Below are 14574 nucleotides of genomic sequence, written 5' to 3' on the forward strand. Positions count from 1 at the left end.
TCGTAATGTATGGCTTTGGTTTAATCCATTAAATATAAATAGCAACCTCTAACTATCAAAGTTTTTAGATATTTTAGTGGTAGCTTAATTATTTGTGGCTTTATTTAAGTTGATAATAACAAGTATTAAAAAAATGATATATAGGAAGGAAAATTCCAAGAAGGAACGAGTGAGGAGAGAATTGTTGATTTTATGATGATAAATAGGTAAGCTTGAAGCAAGAGATGGGCCAAAAGGGTCAAATTGAATAAAGTCAAAGTTTTGGGACCAAATGAAAAGTGGCCACCGATCTCGAATAGGGCCCACTTCCACTTTCATTAGATCATGCATCATCATTCATTCACCCTTGTGTCATATTATGTATTTATAATTTTATAATTAATTAATTAATTTCTATCTTAAATTATGCGAAAAGTTTATCCACTAACTTGACTTTATGTTTGCTCAAATTAGAATTCAATAACTTCGCTTGATTGAATAAATCAACGTTCTGTTTAGGTGAATTAAATTTAAATTAAAATTCAATAATTTAGTTTAAATTTATCTAATTTATTTTTTTGGTAAAATTATTTATCTATTTAATGAAATTAATCGTTAATTTGTTCAGTTTAATTTTATAGATTTGAATTGGTTTTAGATTAAATTTTATTTGTATTCAGCTTAATTTAAATCCAATTAAAACGTTAATCAAATTATTGTGTACATATAATTAGACACAAATATTGGTTAATTAGGAATATTTATGTTTAAATTTATTTAATAAAATGTTTTATGCGAAAAGTTCGTGATTTGCCACGTGGCAATATGCGACGGTCAAGATTAAAAAGGCAAAACAGACATCATAAAAACGTTATGCTGACATAATACAAACATAAATTTAAATGAACCTTAAAACGAGGCTTAGATGGAAACCCGTTCGAATGTCCCTTGAGTTGAGCTTAAGGAAATTCCCATGTCCATGTGGCTCTTATATTGGCCGCCAAACAATTTTCACTTTGACCCCAACTGTTTTCAACACAAATCTCCATCGCCATCTTCATCTTTCCCTCTATAAATACCTGCAAATATCCCGCTCTCTTTCTACATTTTCACATCCCAAACCAAACAAATATAAAATGCCTGAGAAAGATATCTCCTTTGCTGTTAAAGAACCCCGCTTGGTCGTCAGAAAGTTCCTGGCGAGGCCTCAACATGAAGGCCTTGGCGCCATTGTGAGAAGAAGCATAGGAAGGTATGTGATCATTCGTTCAAGGAGTTTGGAGAATGATTATTTGGAGAGTTTGAGGTGTTCTTCTAACTGGGTTTCTTTTTTTTTTTTTTCCAGGTTTGAGTTGAGATACTTTGATCCTTTTCTTGTTTTGGATGAATTCTCAGGTGGGTTTTGTTTTTTTATCCTTCGTTGATCTGGGTTCTTCATGAAATGTAATGGGTTGATTTTTATGTTCATTTTTGGGAATATTGCAGTCACTGCTCCTGCTGGATTTCCTGATCATCCACATAGAGGTTTTTGTTTTGTTTTAATTTTTCCTTTGGAAAATTCACTCTGTTTGTCCAGAATTTTAGTGATTCTGATTCTTCTGTTTTCTCTTTACAGGATTTGAAACAGTGACATACATGTTACAGGTAACTTTCTATAAAAAAGCATACTCGGAAACAGCTTACTTGTTTGTTAAATAAAATTATAATAAAGTTAGCTGATTAGTCTATTAGGTAATCACATCTCATTGGTTAGCTTCAAAGTAACACACTGATGACATGGTGCCATAAGGTCAGCCTGCCTGGCCAACGGTGGCAGGCACAAAATGCCACAATTATATGCCAGGTTGTTGCGTGGAAAGTTGAAAGCCCAACATAATAATAATAATAATAATAATAAATAAATAATGCCTCTAAAGACCACTTTTGTTCTGTGTAAATCTGAGATCTCAAGTGGATATTGATTTGATTAATTGAGTTAGCAGAATTAATGTAACTCTGTGCTGTCAGGGAGCTGTTACTCATGAAGATTTTGAGGGCCACAAGGGGACGATAGGAGCTGGAGACTTGCAATGGATGACTGCCGGCAGAGGGATTGTTCATTCAGAAATGCCTGCAGCACAAGGCACCCAAAAGGGCTTACAATTGTGGATAAACCTCTCTTCAAAACACAAAATGTAAGTGAAAGAAAATCGAGGAAAAAGTGCTTCTGAATACGATACATTTTGTTTTGTATTTTACATTTTGCAGATAACCCTTCATTCATTAATCTTTTTATGCAGGATTGAGCCAAGGTATCAGGAAATTTTGAGTAAGGACATTGCAGAAGTTGAAAAAGATGGCATACATGTTAGAGTTATAGCAGGAGAGGCCTTAGGGACAAAATCACCAGTCTACACAAGAACACCAACAATGTACTTGGATTTCACTCTGAAACCAGGAGCTCATCTGCAGCAACCGATACTGAAATCCTGGAATGCGTTTGTGTACGTCTTGGAAGGTGACGGTATCTTCTCAAGCATGAAATCTTCTCCAGTTTCAGCACATCACTTGCTTCTGCTAGGATCAGGGGATGGCTTGGAGGCCTGGAACAAGTCCTCTAAGCCTCTCAGGTTTATTCTAGTGGGAGGGGAACCATTAGGTGAACCTGTAGCGCAATTGGGGCCATTTGTCATGAACACACAAGAAGAAATTGACCAAACCATTGATGATTTTGAGAATTATGTTAATGGATTTGAAAAAGCCAGGCATTGGAGATCAGAAGCTGCAATTAGCCTTGATTTTTAGATCAGGATTTAGGGAGAAGTTAATTGGTTCCTTTTCAGATTAGGTGATAAAAATTGCCAATCTCTCTAAAAATGTACATGATAGTCCAAGATTACACCAGAAATTGCTATCTATTTCATGGCTTCCTCTCAGAAGCTCATATTATTTTCTTTTGTGATAGTTAAGTGTATTTTATCATAATATTTCTAATATTTGAATTATGTTATACCCTTTAAAAGTTTTATATTTTTTCATAAATTTTGTGTATCTCTTGTTTATTTTTTAACAAGAAATCTTATCAGACACAGCCCAACCACCATTTGCAGTAGAGATATCTTTTATTTTTTAACCTAAAAGACATTATAAAATACTATTTGAGATCAAGACTTGGGAGAGTAATATAAGACAAATGTTAATCGGCTTATGATTTTGTTTATAATAAGGAAAAGAAATTGATATCCTACAACCAAAAAATGATAAATAAGAAACAATTTTATAAGGTGCATGAGTTTGTAAGAGAAATAAATTCTATTTCAATGATAAAGAGTTGAATAAAATTAAATGAAGATTACAAAGTTAGGTGTTATTTATTTATATTTTTAAGAAAAAGAACACAAATTTAATAAGAAGAAGGAATTTTAACTTTCCTAATCACAAGGAAATCTTATTTATTATATTAATTAAACTCTTTACTAAATAATTCTAATATTTCCACCTATTAATTAAACCCTTATGAAGGCATTGGTCCCCTATCAGAAGGGAAGTACAAAAAGTACTGGACAAATAAAATTTTTAAGTTATATCACAGTTTGAATTATTAAAAATTTGATAATTTTAATATAAACACTTTTAATAAGAAATAATTTTGATACTAATGATAATATATTATAATGTATTTAATAAAATAATATTTAATTATATAATAATATATTATAATTAATAACGACGGTAACACTCACAATAAGTATACACACGTGATTGTAAACCTGATAGCATAGAAATATTTTCTCATGAAATGATAAAGGAGTAACGAGATTCCATGGAAACTTGCACAAGTAAAGCATCTCTTGAGTTTTTCCCATGTTCCCACAAAGCTAAATGTCAATGTCAATCACCCTATTCTTCACCCTGGCTTGCAAAGCATGGAAAAAACTTTGGCTTGTTCAACAAGATTCTATGTCATATTTCCACCTATTTGCAATGCAAGCATTCATATTGCCAATCAAATATTATCAAATAATCTTCACACCTAATGTGTATACTTTTGCTAAGACAACATATATTTAGTAATGGTAGGGTGAGAGATAAATTTGAATCGAGTCAGTTCAAACTTGAGTTTATGTTTAATTCAAATAAATCGAATTTAAGTTGAAGCTCCATCTTGATGGCTTTATTTGAGTTCGAGAGTTCATCGATGATTCTCCGTTGAAACTCTTTTTGACATAGTTTTTCTTTTTTTTTTTATAATAATTCACTTTTTTTAACAATTTTTTTTAAATTTCAATGTCATTATTAGAGTCAATTTGAGCCAAACTTAAATTGTCTCTTTTTGATTAGAATCATTTCAAATTCATCTCTTTTTAGGGATGTGATATTGTTTCACTGATGATATTATTCAAATTGAATATATATACCTTATGAATAAAATTAGATTTGAATTGATTCAAATCTGAGCTCAAACTAACTTAAATTCAATTCGATTTAAAATGGTTAAATTTTCCTAAAATCAACGCAACCCCTAATCGAGCTTGAATTCAAGACTTTATTTTCACAAAAAAGAATTGTATTAGTTTTTCTTTTATAAAAAATAAAAAGTCTATTATTAATATCGGGATATTAATTACAATAGCCTTTTTTTTTTTGTTCTTTTATACATATATAATCACTTATTTTTTATTTTACAAATATAACTATTTTTTAATTTGATTTTATCTTTAAAAGAAAAAATTCTGAGATTTAAGGTTGATTGGATGGGTTAGCTAACTGGCCAAATATTTAACCAGTTAATTTTTTAAAAATAAATTAAATGGTGGATGCTTGGTTGAACAGTCAATCACCTGACCAATCTTTCTATTGTCAAAATCGTTGAAATTTTATTTTATATCTTAGTCTAAAGATATTTTAAATATTTTATATTTTAAACTATATATGTATAATAAGAAAAAGAGGATGAGTAAGTGGATCAGTTTTATATGTTTCTATCTGATTAGATAAATACAAATTTTAAAAGTATTTTAAATATTTTATATTTTAAAAAATATATATAATAGGAAAAAAAATAACTCATATATATAAAAGAAAAAAAAAATAAAGTATTGTAATTAATGTCCTTAATATCTCTCTGTTAGATTTTAAACTTTTGTCACGCCTTGGACACCCCCAGAAGCTACCATTAAAACTACCCCACATTTGTATTTTATCATAACAATTTGTGTCACTTGACTTTCACCCCAAGTACACATTTTGAGGAACTCCCTGTCTCCTCTTTTGGCAGGGACAGAACCCAGAAATAATCGCAACTCGAGAGTCTCAAAGCCATGAATAGGAACACATCAAAACTTGTGAAGATCTTACTGGCTCTCTTCGCTCTGAATTCTCTTTCTTTATATCTTTACTTCTCTCACTCTCATTCTCATAATCACCACTCCCACGACAACCTCCGTTTTAATGAGAGGTCAAACCTCCGTCTACCCCACCATTTCTCGAAAGCCTGGCCGATTCTCCCCTCTTACTTACCGTGGTCTCAGAACCCCAAAGTCCGTTTCCGCTCTTGCGAGGCCTATTTCGGAAATGGGTTCACAACCCGTGTTGATGTTCTCCCTGCTCCGACCGCGGGGAACGGCGGAGGTGGGGGAGCTGGAGGAGGTGGGTGGTTTCGTTGCTTTTACAGTGAGACCCTGAGGAGTTCTATTTGTGAAGGGGGAAATTGAAGATGAACCATGAGAAGATTGCGATGTCAAAGGGAGGTGAAAGGATAGAGGATGTGATTGGTCGAAGAGATGAAGAGGAATTGCCGCAGTATCAAAACGGTGCGTTTCAGATTGAGGGAGATGGGGTTAGGGGTTTTCGAGGGAAGAGATTAGGGAAAAGGCTCGTAAATGATGATTTTCTTAATAGATATGTGCCGCGCGGCGGGATTGATATGCATACAATGAGAGGGTTGATTGGGTCGATTGAGGTTGTGGATTCAAAGGTTTTTGATGAGTGTGAGCAGGTTTGAGTTTTAAAGTTTTGATCTTTTTTGTTGTTCTGATTTGGGGCTTGTTTGATTGCATTTAATGTGGGTTTAAAGTTGATATTATGATTTGTTGATTGATATATTTGTTGGATGAGTAGTGCTATGTGCATAACTTTGTGCACAACCAATATGTGTAAATATGCGATTAGATAATTGAAAATTAAATATAAAATAACAACCAATTACATGGTGAGACATCATTATTTGTGTATAAAGTTATGCACAAAAGTTGTGTGCATGGTTTTATTGCTGTTGGATTTGGTGATCTGGTACTGTTTTGTTGAATTGAATGCCAGGGTTTGGGGAGGGATAAATGTTCATTTATGATTCATTTTTGTTCTCCTTATTTTATTGATTGATTGTAAATTGGATTAATGACTTTTTTGGCAGGAATTTAGCGTAATTTTGGCTATAAAAGTTAGATTTTTGTTGAGCAATCAATCGAATTAGAAAAGAAGTTGCTGCTGGGTTATATAAAAAGTTTTCCAGTTAATAGGCTTAGAATGAAATGAAACGAGGTTTTAACTAAATTTAGAGTATTTGGTTTCTTTTTCTTTGCATCTACTTATAGTTAGTGGTCTATTGTTGTACTACCTTTCTTGTTTCTGAAATTGGAGGCTTACTTGCAGTGGGTTGAGGAGCCGGCACTTCTTGTGACCAGGTTTGAGTATGCAAATGTTTTTCACACGTTTACAGATTGGTACAGTGCATATGTGTCTTCAAGAGTTACAGGCTTGCCAAATCGACCTCATGTGGTTTTTGTTGATGGACATTCTCAGGTATTTGTGTTCAGTTTGCATGACTTATTTCTTTCTTCAGTGCTGCTTGACGTTTATCTACCTAAAATGTGAGGGTAATTCTCGGGAAATGGCAAGTGCAGTAGCATAGATTATTTTGTATAAGTGTTTTATTAGTTAACAATTTTTGTTATCATTTAAATAACCGAAAAAAAAAAAGCGTATATATTCGGTATAATTTACTGAAATTGTTGACAAAATAGCTGAAGTTTGTCAGTGAATTCACTTTTGGACCAGATTTAGTTTCCAGAGGAACTTATAGGAGATTTATTTCTAATTGTTGTGAGTTATGATGAAAATATATTGACTATCTATGATTCATTTAGAAATAGATTGATAAAATCATTTTCATCAACCTACTTTATTTATCAATTCTTTTGACTTGTAAGTATGATGTTGAACATCCACCAAATTATTGGTTTCTTCCTTCTCTAATGGTACTGTATGGCACCTCCAGTTTTGTCCAGAAAAAAAAAGAAAAACAGTGTCAACAGGATAAATTTGTAATTGTTCAAAATCTGGTGAAAAGCTTTTTGATTGTAGGACATATAAAGCATTGAGATGCTTTAATCATATTCATACGGATAGTTGCACACTTAATGTCAGACCTATCATGATGGCTTTGAGACAAATGGGAATTAGCTGTCATATGGTCAATTCAATATGTATCAACATCTAATGAAGTGTCACTTTCCCATCCTTTTTTCTCCCATAGCTTCTAGTTTCTGTGGTTTTCTTGCCAGATGGAAGCGATACGGGTGCTCTGTGGACAAATTTTTGAGTATCTGCTGTTATCAATTAGCCTTAGATTTAATTATCATTTACTTATTGTAGGTAGGCATAGCAGTTACGATAATCTTTTTTGTCATATTGATCTTACATATGGATATACTATTTTACTTTATTATTTTTATGTTCACATTGGTAGGGGTGGCTATAGATAAGCAGATAAAATTTGGTTTATTTACACTTATTTTAGTGATGCTAGATTTGGTTCTTGTGCTTTTTAGATTTCACATTACAAGCTGTGCCTCTAGTTTGTAATAGTTTTATACATGTAAGTTAGTGAGGCTAGATTCATGCCCAGTTCTCTGTGTTGATAATTCATGTTTTTGTTGCTGAACTGTTTTCTTTTAATGACATCTGTTCAGACGCAGTTGGAAGAGACATGGCGAGCACTGTTTTCAAGCATTAGATATGCTAAAAACTTTAGTGGAGCAGTTTGTTTTCGCCATGCCATTCTTTCACCTCTGGGATATGAAACTCCACTATTCAAAGGGCTGAGTGAAGATATAGCTTGTCAAGGAGCACCTGCACATGAGCTGTGGCAAAACCCTGATGATAAAAAAACTGCACGAATATCTGAGTTTGGAGAAATGATTAGAGCATCTTTTGGGTTTCAAGTAAATAGAAACCGCATTGAAAAGCCAGGTTCAGGACACAATGTCCTTTTTGTTAGACGTGAAGATTATTTAGCCCACCCACGCCACGCTGGAAAAGTTGAGTCGCGGCTAAGCAATGAACAAGAAGTGTTTGATTCTTTACAGAGTTGGGTATCTAATAATCTGGCATGTAAAATAAATCTTGTTAATGGATTGTTTGCACATATGTCTATGAAGGATCAAGTCCGAGCCATTCAAGATGCTTCAGTTATTATCGGTGCTCATGGTGCTGGTCTCACTCACATAGTATCTGCTTTGCCGAAAACCGTGATTCTAGAGATAGTTGCAAGCCAATATAGACGCCCACATTTTCAACTGATTGCACGGTGGAAGGGTTTGGAATATCATGCCATTTATCTTGATGGATCATATGCCAAACCTGCTGTTGTTACTGACAAGCTTAGCAGCATATTGAAAAATCTTGGGTGCTGAATTATTTTTGGTTTTGCCTGCAATTGACACATCCTCTCGTGGAGAGCAGGGAGTTGGAAGTGATCTAAATCATTTTTGTCTTCTCTTTTATACAGTTAGCTCTGCTGCTGCTGATTATGAAATTTTTCAATAAAGGATTGGTGCAGAAAATCCTCAAACTGGGTCTTATCGTATTAAAGAGTTCAATCAAATCTTGTCAAACCAAGCAGGTTGGTCAGGAAATGCCACAGGTAGATAGAATCCTGGACCCTTATCTGAATTAGCAAATGTTCTGGGCATGCTCGGGCAGATCAGGATTAAGAATGGCAGCAGATGTTAACCTGACAGACTGACCTCACCTGAAGGGCTGGCAAATTTGAGTAATTTTTCCAAGAACTAATTTTAAATTTATTCACACTGATTGCTTATTGTGATCGATTACTGGACACATTCAATTTGTTTGCACCAACTGAATCATATATCGTGTTAACATATTGATATTCATTGAAGCCAAAAATGAGCATTTTTGCTTTTACAACTACATCAGTTTTGTTGCTGGCACAGATTTTTGGCCTTGCATTGTCTTTGAACTTCTGGAAATGTATATGATGTTGATGGAAAGCTACTGCACCCATTTGGGTTTACTTGTGGCTGTCAAATTTCCCAGTTGCTTTATAGTCTGCAGATTAATGGCCGGATATTTCGGTTACTTGGCTTTTTATAGAGGTGACAACATTTATGTGGTTCAAGAGAATAAAATTTTGAGAGCAGATTTTTCGATTCTCTATAATTTACCCCACTGGGAGTAAGGCCGGATTCGATCTTGTCAAACCTGAATGAGGAAAACTTGAGATAAGTTCAGATCTAAAATAGTCAATTTGAGATTGATCTGATATTGATGAGTTGTGATTTGAGTTCGGTTTGAGAGTCATTCTATTTTGCGTACTATCTAAGTCAGTTTGAACTTGAATGTTCAGATTGGTTTGGATTTGATTCAAACGCAAACAAATTGGATAAAATCCAACTGTATTGAGAGATTAAGCTGCATGAACACGCCCAGGTTTGTAAGATAACAAGATAAATTTAATTTTACAACAATAAGTCCTAACAAATATAAATAAAATATTATTAAATGATTTAAAATTGTAAATAATTGAAGTTCAGGCTAAATGTATTGAGTTTAAACTAATTTAAATATTCGAATTTGAATTGACTCACATTGAATTGAAATTTAAATTATTTTCAAATTAATTCATCCATATGGAACCAATTTTGATATGACTGTAATGGATTCAAGCATATCTCAAGTTGAGCCTTATATGGATTTGATTCAAATATAATTCTAGGCAGTTTTATGTGGTTGATGAGAATGAAATGTTGAAAAAAGATTTAAGGGAAAAGGACTATTTCCCACTAAAATTTTAGCCCAATTTTGAAGTTATATCTATAAGAGATGAAAAACTTAAATTTTCACCTATGATCAAACTACTGTACAAATTTTTAGTTAGAGACATGGGTAAAATTGTCATTTCATCTATAAACTTTAAAACTTCAAAATTTAATCATTTCCCCCTCTAGGTTCCAAAAACTAACATTTCAACCCATTCTCAAAATTTAAAAAGTTTAGATTTCACCCCTAAGGTTTGTTTCCTTATCCGACCACAACCGACGGTTGACGCTTTCCATCGATCTCTCTTCTCCTGCAACAGAGGACGACGAAGGATGAACTTTTGTTGCTCAGATCTGGATGACGAAATATCGTCTAAATCTAAAAGAACAGACAAAGGATGACGCTTCATCCTTGTGTCTAGACGACATGACGAGCGATGAAGGACAACAAAACATCTTTCTTAGTCATCTGGATTGTGTGACGAAGAGATTTTCGTCTCTTTGTCATACCATCACCGTCACACTAGGAGAAGAAAAAGGTCAGAGACGACGCCAGAAGATAAAGTTGAAGAGTGGGGGGTGAAACTGCTATTTTTGAAAGTTATGAGAGGCTAGATTGTGAAAAATATGGAAACCCTAGGTTTGAGGGTAAAAATATTATTTTTCAAAGTTAAAAAACTTTAGGTAAATGTGAAAGATTAGTTCTAAATTCTTGGGGGACGAAAAAGTAATAAACTTTATAACTTTTAATATAAATAGTAAAATAACTATTTTGCCTCTCTCTTTAACAAAAATAATTACCAAAAGTTTGGCCATGGGTGAAAGTTTGAATTTTTCATCTCCTATTGGTGTGGGTTTGAGATTGGGCTAAAATTTGGGTGGGAAATAGTACTTTTCCCAAGATTTAAACATGATCCACCGATTTTCGTGGGAAACAAACGGTCAACTTTCCTTACTCTCTGGAAGAGCAAGAAAGAAAACAAAAGAGGAAAAATAAAAAAAATAAGCCATGCCCTTTGGAACCCTAACCGTATAGAGTGAAGATACGTATAATTTATACGAGGATGAAAATTTTATTTAAATCCAAATCCAAATCCCCAAAAGCTTCCGATGAAGTTGTACGTCTAACTCGTAATCTGCTGGTTTCTCTCCTCTCCAATGAACCTGATAGTCGTAAACGTGATGAGAAGGTATTATCATGATCATCAGGATCAATCATACTGTTATTAATGCAAGCAAATATAAATTATTATTTTGCATTTGCATTGCATGCACATTATTTTTATATATTTCACGATGCATTGAATTTCGCAATGTCAATGAAGGGAGAAGAGCATATTTTGAGTTCCTAATATGTGTTGATGTTGCATCAATTGTTACATTTCAAGACAAGGAATTATCAGTTTTGGCCTTCGTTGTCAGCAAAGAGGGAAACCAAAGAGTTCTATTCTGCTAAGCCCTCAACTCCTAACCAATGTGAGATATTGACATCAATCCCCCATTTGAGGGGCTTGGGTCTTATTAGACCCCCATTTGAGGGGCTTGGGTCTTATTAGACCCCCCATTTGAGGCAATTTTGTGAAAGAGAGGGAAACCGTTAGCTCAATTGTAAGATATTATTCGTTTCACAATTTTACCCAAGAGAGGGAGACCAAAGAGTTATATTTTGCCAAGAGATTCGACTTCTAACAGGTGTGAGACATTGGCATCCACTATAGGTGTTTTTGTGTGTTGGTTTTGGTTATTGGGGATTGTTTTGGCATATTTTAGTGGTGGGTAGTTATCATATTGATAAAATCAAATTTTTTTGTTCTGTAGATAGTTGTGAGCCACTATGCATAGTCCCTTATTGTACTTCATGATGTGCTGAAGATTGATTGAACCTGAGTGCATAAGTTTGATAATTTTGCTTAGATTTGATATAATTTACTTAAACTGTTTGGCACTGACCTGGTTTCAGATAGCTGAACTAAATAAGTTAATCCGGGATATGAAGTTGACTCTTTACGGAAGTGCTGAATCCGGGCCTGTTGCTGAAGCTTGTAAAAAGTTGACAGAAGAGTTCTTCAAAGAGGACACCCTTCGCCTTCTCATTATCTGTCTTCCAAGATTAAATTTGGAGGTGGGTTCTGAAAGTCGCATATTTTTTAATTGAATGAGCATCTATGTTGGTTATAAATTTGTAGCATTTTTCATTATCTAAAGATGATGATTTTTATAGGCTCGCAAAGATGCCACCCAAGTGGTTGCAAATTTGCAGAGGCAACATGTTGATGGAAGGTTAATTGCTCCTATTTATTTGGAAGAAAACTTAGATCTTTTGGAAAGTCTCGTTTCTGGGTAAGCTAGCTGTTCTTCGAGGCAGCAGTTTCGATAGGATATGCAAATCTCTTATTTCTAGCACTTCTTGGAGTTTGATACATTTCATGTTGCTTTTAACCTTTTTGCCAGTTTCTCATACTGAAGTTTATTTAGGTATGAGGACCCTGAGATAGCTTTGCATTATGGTAATATGTTGACAGAATGTATCAGACATCAAATTATTGCAAGGTACAGTGATCTGATTCTGAAGCCTCTCTCCTTAAGAAAATTTCTGTATTGTAGCTTATACAGATGATTGTTTACTTACAGGAGTGTCTTGGAATCAGAGTCCTTCAGGAAGTTTTTTGACTATATACAGCTCCCACAATTTGATATTGCAGCAGATGCTACAGCAACTTTCAAGGTTGATTGTGCTTGGTATTGATGCACATTAAACCCAGAACTTGCACAAGTTTACTGATCCTTTGCTTGAATTATGGTTATCACCCTGCTTTTGCAGGAGCTATTGACTAGGCATAAATCAACAGTTGCTGGATTTCTTTCCACTAATTTTGATTGGGTAAGATTGTTACTATGTTTACATCGTTTCCTGTTTTTAGATGGAATGAGTACAGGATCCAGTCAAGAACATTACAAATTATGTCACTGTTTACTGATTCTTCTAGCATAATTATTTTCAATCCGTTTATTTATATGGTTCCAGTTTTTCCATGACTACAATACCAAGTTGCTCGAATCAAGAAATTATATCACAAGAAGGCAAGCTCTCAAGGTAATTGAGAGCTCCCTAATGTTAACTCTTCTGTATTTCTTCTGGGCAATCTTCTTTCTTCCCTTGAATCTTCCTCTTGACTTGCTCCACAATCTTTTTCAGCTGCTCGGTGACATCCTACTTGAACGTTCAAACTCTGCTGTGATGATGCGTTATGTTAGCTCCAAAGATAACTTGATTATTCTAATGAATCTATTAAGGGTATGTGTTACCATCTTAAGTGCAAATTATGAGATTTGGATCTTATATCGAAAAGTATGAGCTTCTGTTATAGGATTTATATAACTTTAGGTTTTCCAATCTCAATAACTAGCTTTTGAGATGTGATTTTTCTAAGGTTCGTATCATTTTATATAGAAACTATCATGCCTACATTGCACTATTGCAATGTTCGCCTAATGTTGGCAAGGAGCTAGTGTACAACCATATTGTGTGGACACCAGGGCTGTGTAACATGGTGGTATATTTTGTTCCCAAGTCCAAAGTCTGATGTTTGGATCTCACATCCAAAAGTACAAGTTTCTGGTGTGAATTTTTTATGACTTTGAACTCTCCAAAATCAATTGCTTATTTTTGGGTTAGGATTCTTCTAAAGTTCCTATCAATGTGCTATGATACTTGTTATTTTATAGAAAAGTCTTGCCTTTGCCTTTGCCTTCTGTAATGCTTTGGGATTTCTTGGTTACAGCAATCAAGCAAGAACATCCAGATGGATGCTTTCCATGTATTTAAGGTTTGTTTTGAAATGGTTCATACAGATTTTGAACCTTTTGATGCCTGATTGATTTGCTTGTTTCCTTTTTGTATTTCATTGTTGGCAGCTATTTGCCGCAAACCAAAATAAGCCTCCTGAAATTATGAATTTACTAATTGCCAACCAAGACAAGCTTCTGCGATTTTTGGCTGATTTCAACTCTGACAAAGGTAGTAAAATCTCACAACTTTGATATCTTGGCAGTTGATCTTGAGTGATGAATACTTTTGAGTCTCATCTGTGCTGCAGAGGATGCCCAGTTTCAGGAAGACAAAGCTCAGGTGATGGCAGAAATTGCTGAACTGGCACTGCAAGCTAACTAGTGATTCTTCAAGGACAGACTTTACAACCCTTCTAGAAATAACGCAAAATTAAGCTCTTTGTAATTGCTCTTCAATTGATTATTTCTTGGAATCATACATTCTTCTGCGCATTTATCTTTTTCTTTGTTTACCAGTTTTGATTATAATTCTCTCGAGAATTTATACTTAATCTTATTGAAATTATGTCAATGGTAATATCAGTAAAGTTATAATGTTGATTCAAAAGTAGATTTATTGGAGCTTCATCTTCAAATTAGTTTGAATTTAATCAAAAGTAAGTCAAAATAATTTCTTGTATAAGATCGGTTTAAATAAAAAATTAATTTAAAATCGAAGAGTTGAGATCTAAACTTAATTAGTAAATAATTTAATTTTAAATTTAAT

The 14574-nt window shown here is 33.9% G+C and overlaps 3 protein-coding genes across 5 annotated transcripts; all 3 read left to right on the plus strand.

Moving 5' to 3' along the window:
- The first annotated feature begins 940 nt into the window (after positions 1–940).
- LOC123220476 (pirin-like protein) lies at positions 941–2963 on the plus strand. Its single transcript, XM_044642711.1, has 6 exons — positions 941–1231; positions 1325–1374; positions 1465–1503; positions 1595–1623; positions 1987–2153; positions 2259–2963. Exons 1-6 carry the CDS (start codon positions 1116–1118, stop codon positions 2761–2763), a joined length of 906 nt encoding a protein of 301 aa, XP_044498646.1. The 5' UTR covers positions 941–1115; the 3' UTR covers positions 2764–2963.
- Positions 2964–5146: 2183 nt separating this feature from the next.
- Positions 5147–9274, plus strand: LOC123220484 (beta-1,2-xylosyltransferase-like). Its single transcript, XM_044642722.1, is given in 4 exon segments — positions 5147–5661; positions 5664–5956; positions 6610–6759; positions 7929–9274. Coding segments are annotated over 4 exon segments (1548 nt in total). The 5' UTR covers positions 5147–5279; the 3' UTR covers positions 8652–9274.
- Positions 9275–10943: 1669 nt separating this feature from the next.
- On the plus strand, positions 10944–14429 carry LOC123220491 (putative MO25-like protein At5g47540). 3 transcript variants are annotated; one of them, XM_044642732.1, is made up of 11 exons: positions 10944–11209; positions 11980–12141; positions 12241–12359; positions 12495–12569; positions 12651–12744; positions 12841–12900; positions 13045–13113; positions 13216–13314; positions 13802–13846; positions 13935–14037; positions 14117–14429. In XM_044642732.1, exons 1-11 carry the CDS (start codon positions 11084–11086, stop codon positions 14188–14190), a joined length of 1026 nt encoding a protein of 341 aa, XP_044498667.1. In that variant the 5' UTR covers positions 10944–11083; the 3' UTR covers positions 14191–14429. The 3 variants fall into 3 exon arrangements, with proteins under 3 accessions (XP_044498667.1, XP_044498676.1, XP_044498681.1); XM_044642741.1 differs by lacking the exon at positions 13802–13846; XM_044642746.1 differs by lacking the exons at positions 13802–13846; positions 13935–14037 and having other exon boundaries at positions 14072–14429.
- The last annotated feature ends 145 nt before the right edge of the window (positions 14430–14574 follow it).

This window comes from Mangifera indica, chromosome 1 (assembly GCF_011075055.1).
Source record: "Mangifera indica cultivar Alphonso chromosome 1, CATAS_Mindica_2.1, whole genome shotgun sequence".
In the NCBI taxonomy this organism is placed as follows: Eukaryota; Viridiplantae; Streptophyta; class Magnoliopsida; order Sapindales; family Anacardiaceae; genus Mangifera; species Mangifera indica.

Coding starts and splice junctions, on each gene's coding strand:
- LOC123220476 (XM_044642711.1), top strand. CDS start 1,116: ATGCCTGAGAAAGATATCTCCTTTGCTGTTAAAGAACCCCGCTTGGTC. Junction 1,375..1,464: donor TGTTTTGGATGAATTCTCAG/GTGGGTTTTGTT, acceptor GGAATATTGCAG/TCACTGCTCCTGCTGGATTT. Junction 1,624..1,986: donor CAGTGACATACATGTTACAG/GTAACTTTCTAT, acceptor CTGTGCTGTCAG/GGAGCTGTTACTCATGAAGA.
- LOC123220491 (XM_044642732.1), top strand. CDS start 11,084: ATGAAAATTTTATTTAAATCCAAATCCAAATCCCCAAAAGCTTCCGAT. Junction 11,210..11,979: donor GTCGTAAACGTGATGAGAAG/GTATTATCATGA, acceptor ACCTGGTTTCAG/ATAGCTGAACTAAATAAGTT. Junction 12,901..13,044: donor TTTCCACTAATTTTGATTGG/GTAAGATTGTTA, acceptor ATATGGTTCCAG/TTTTTCCATGACTACAATAC.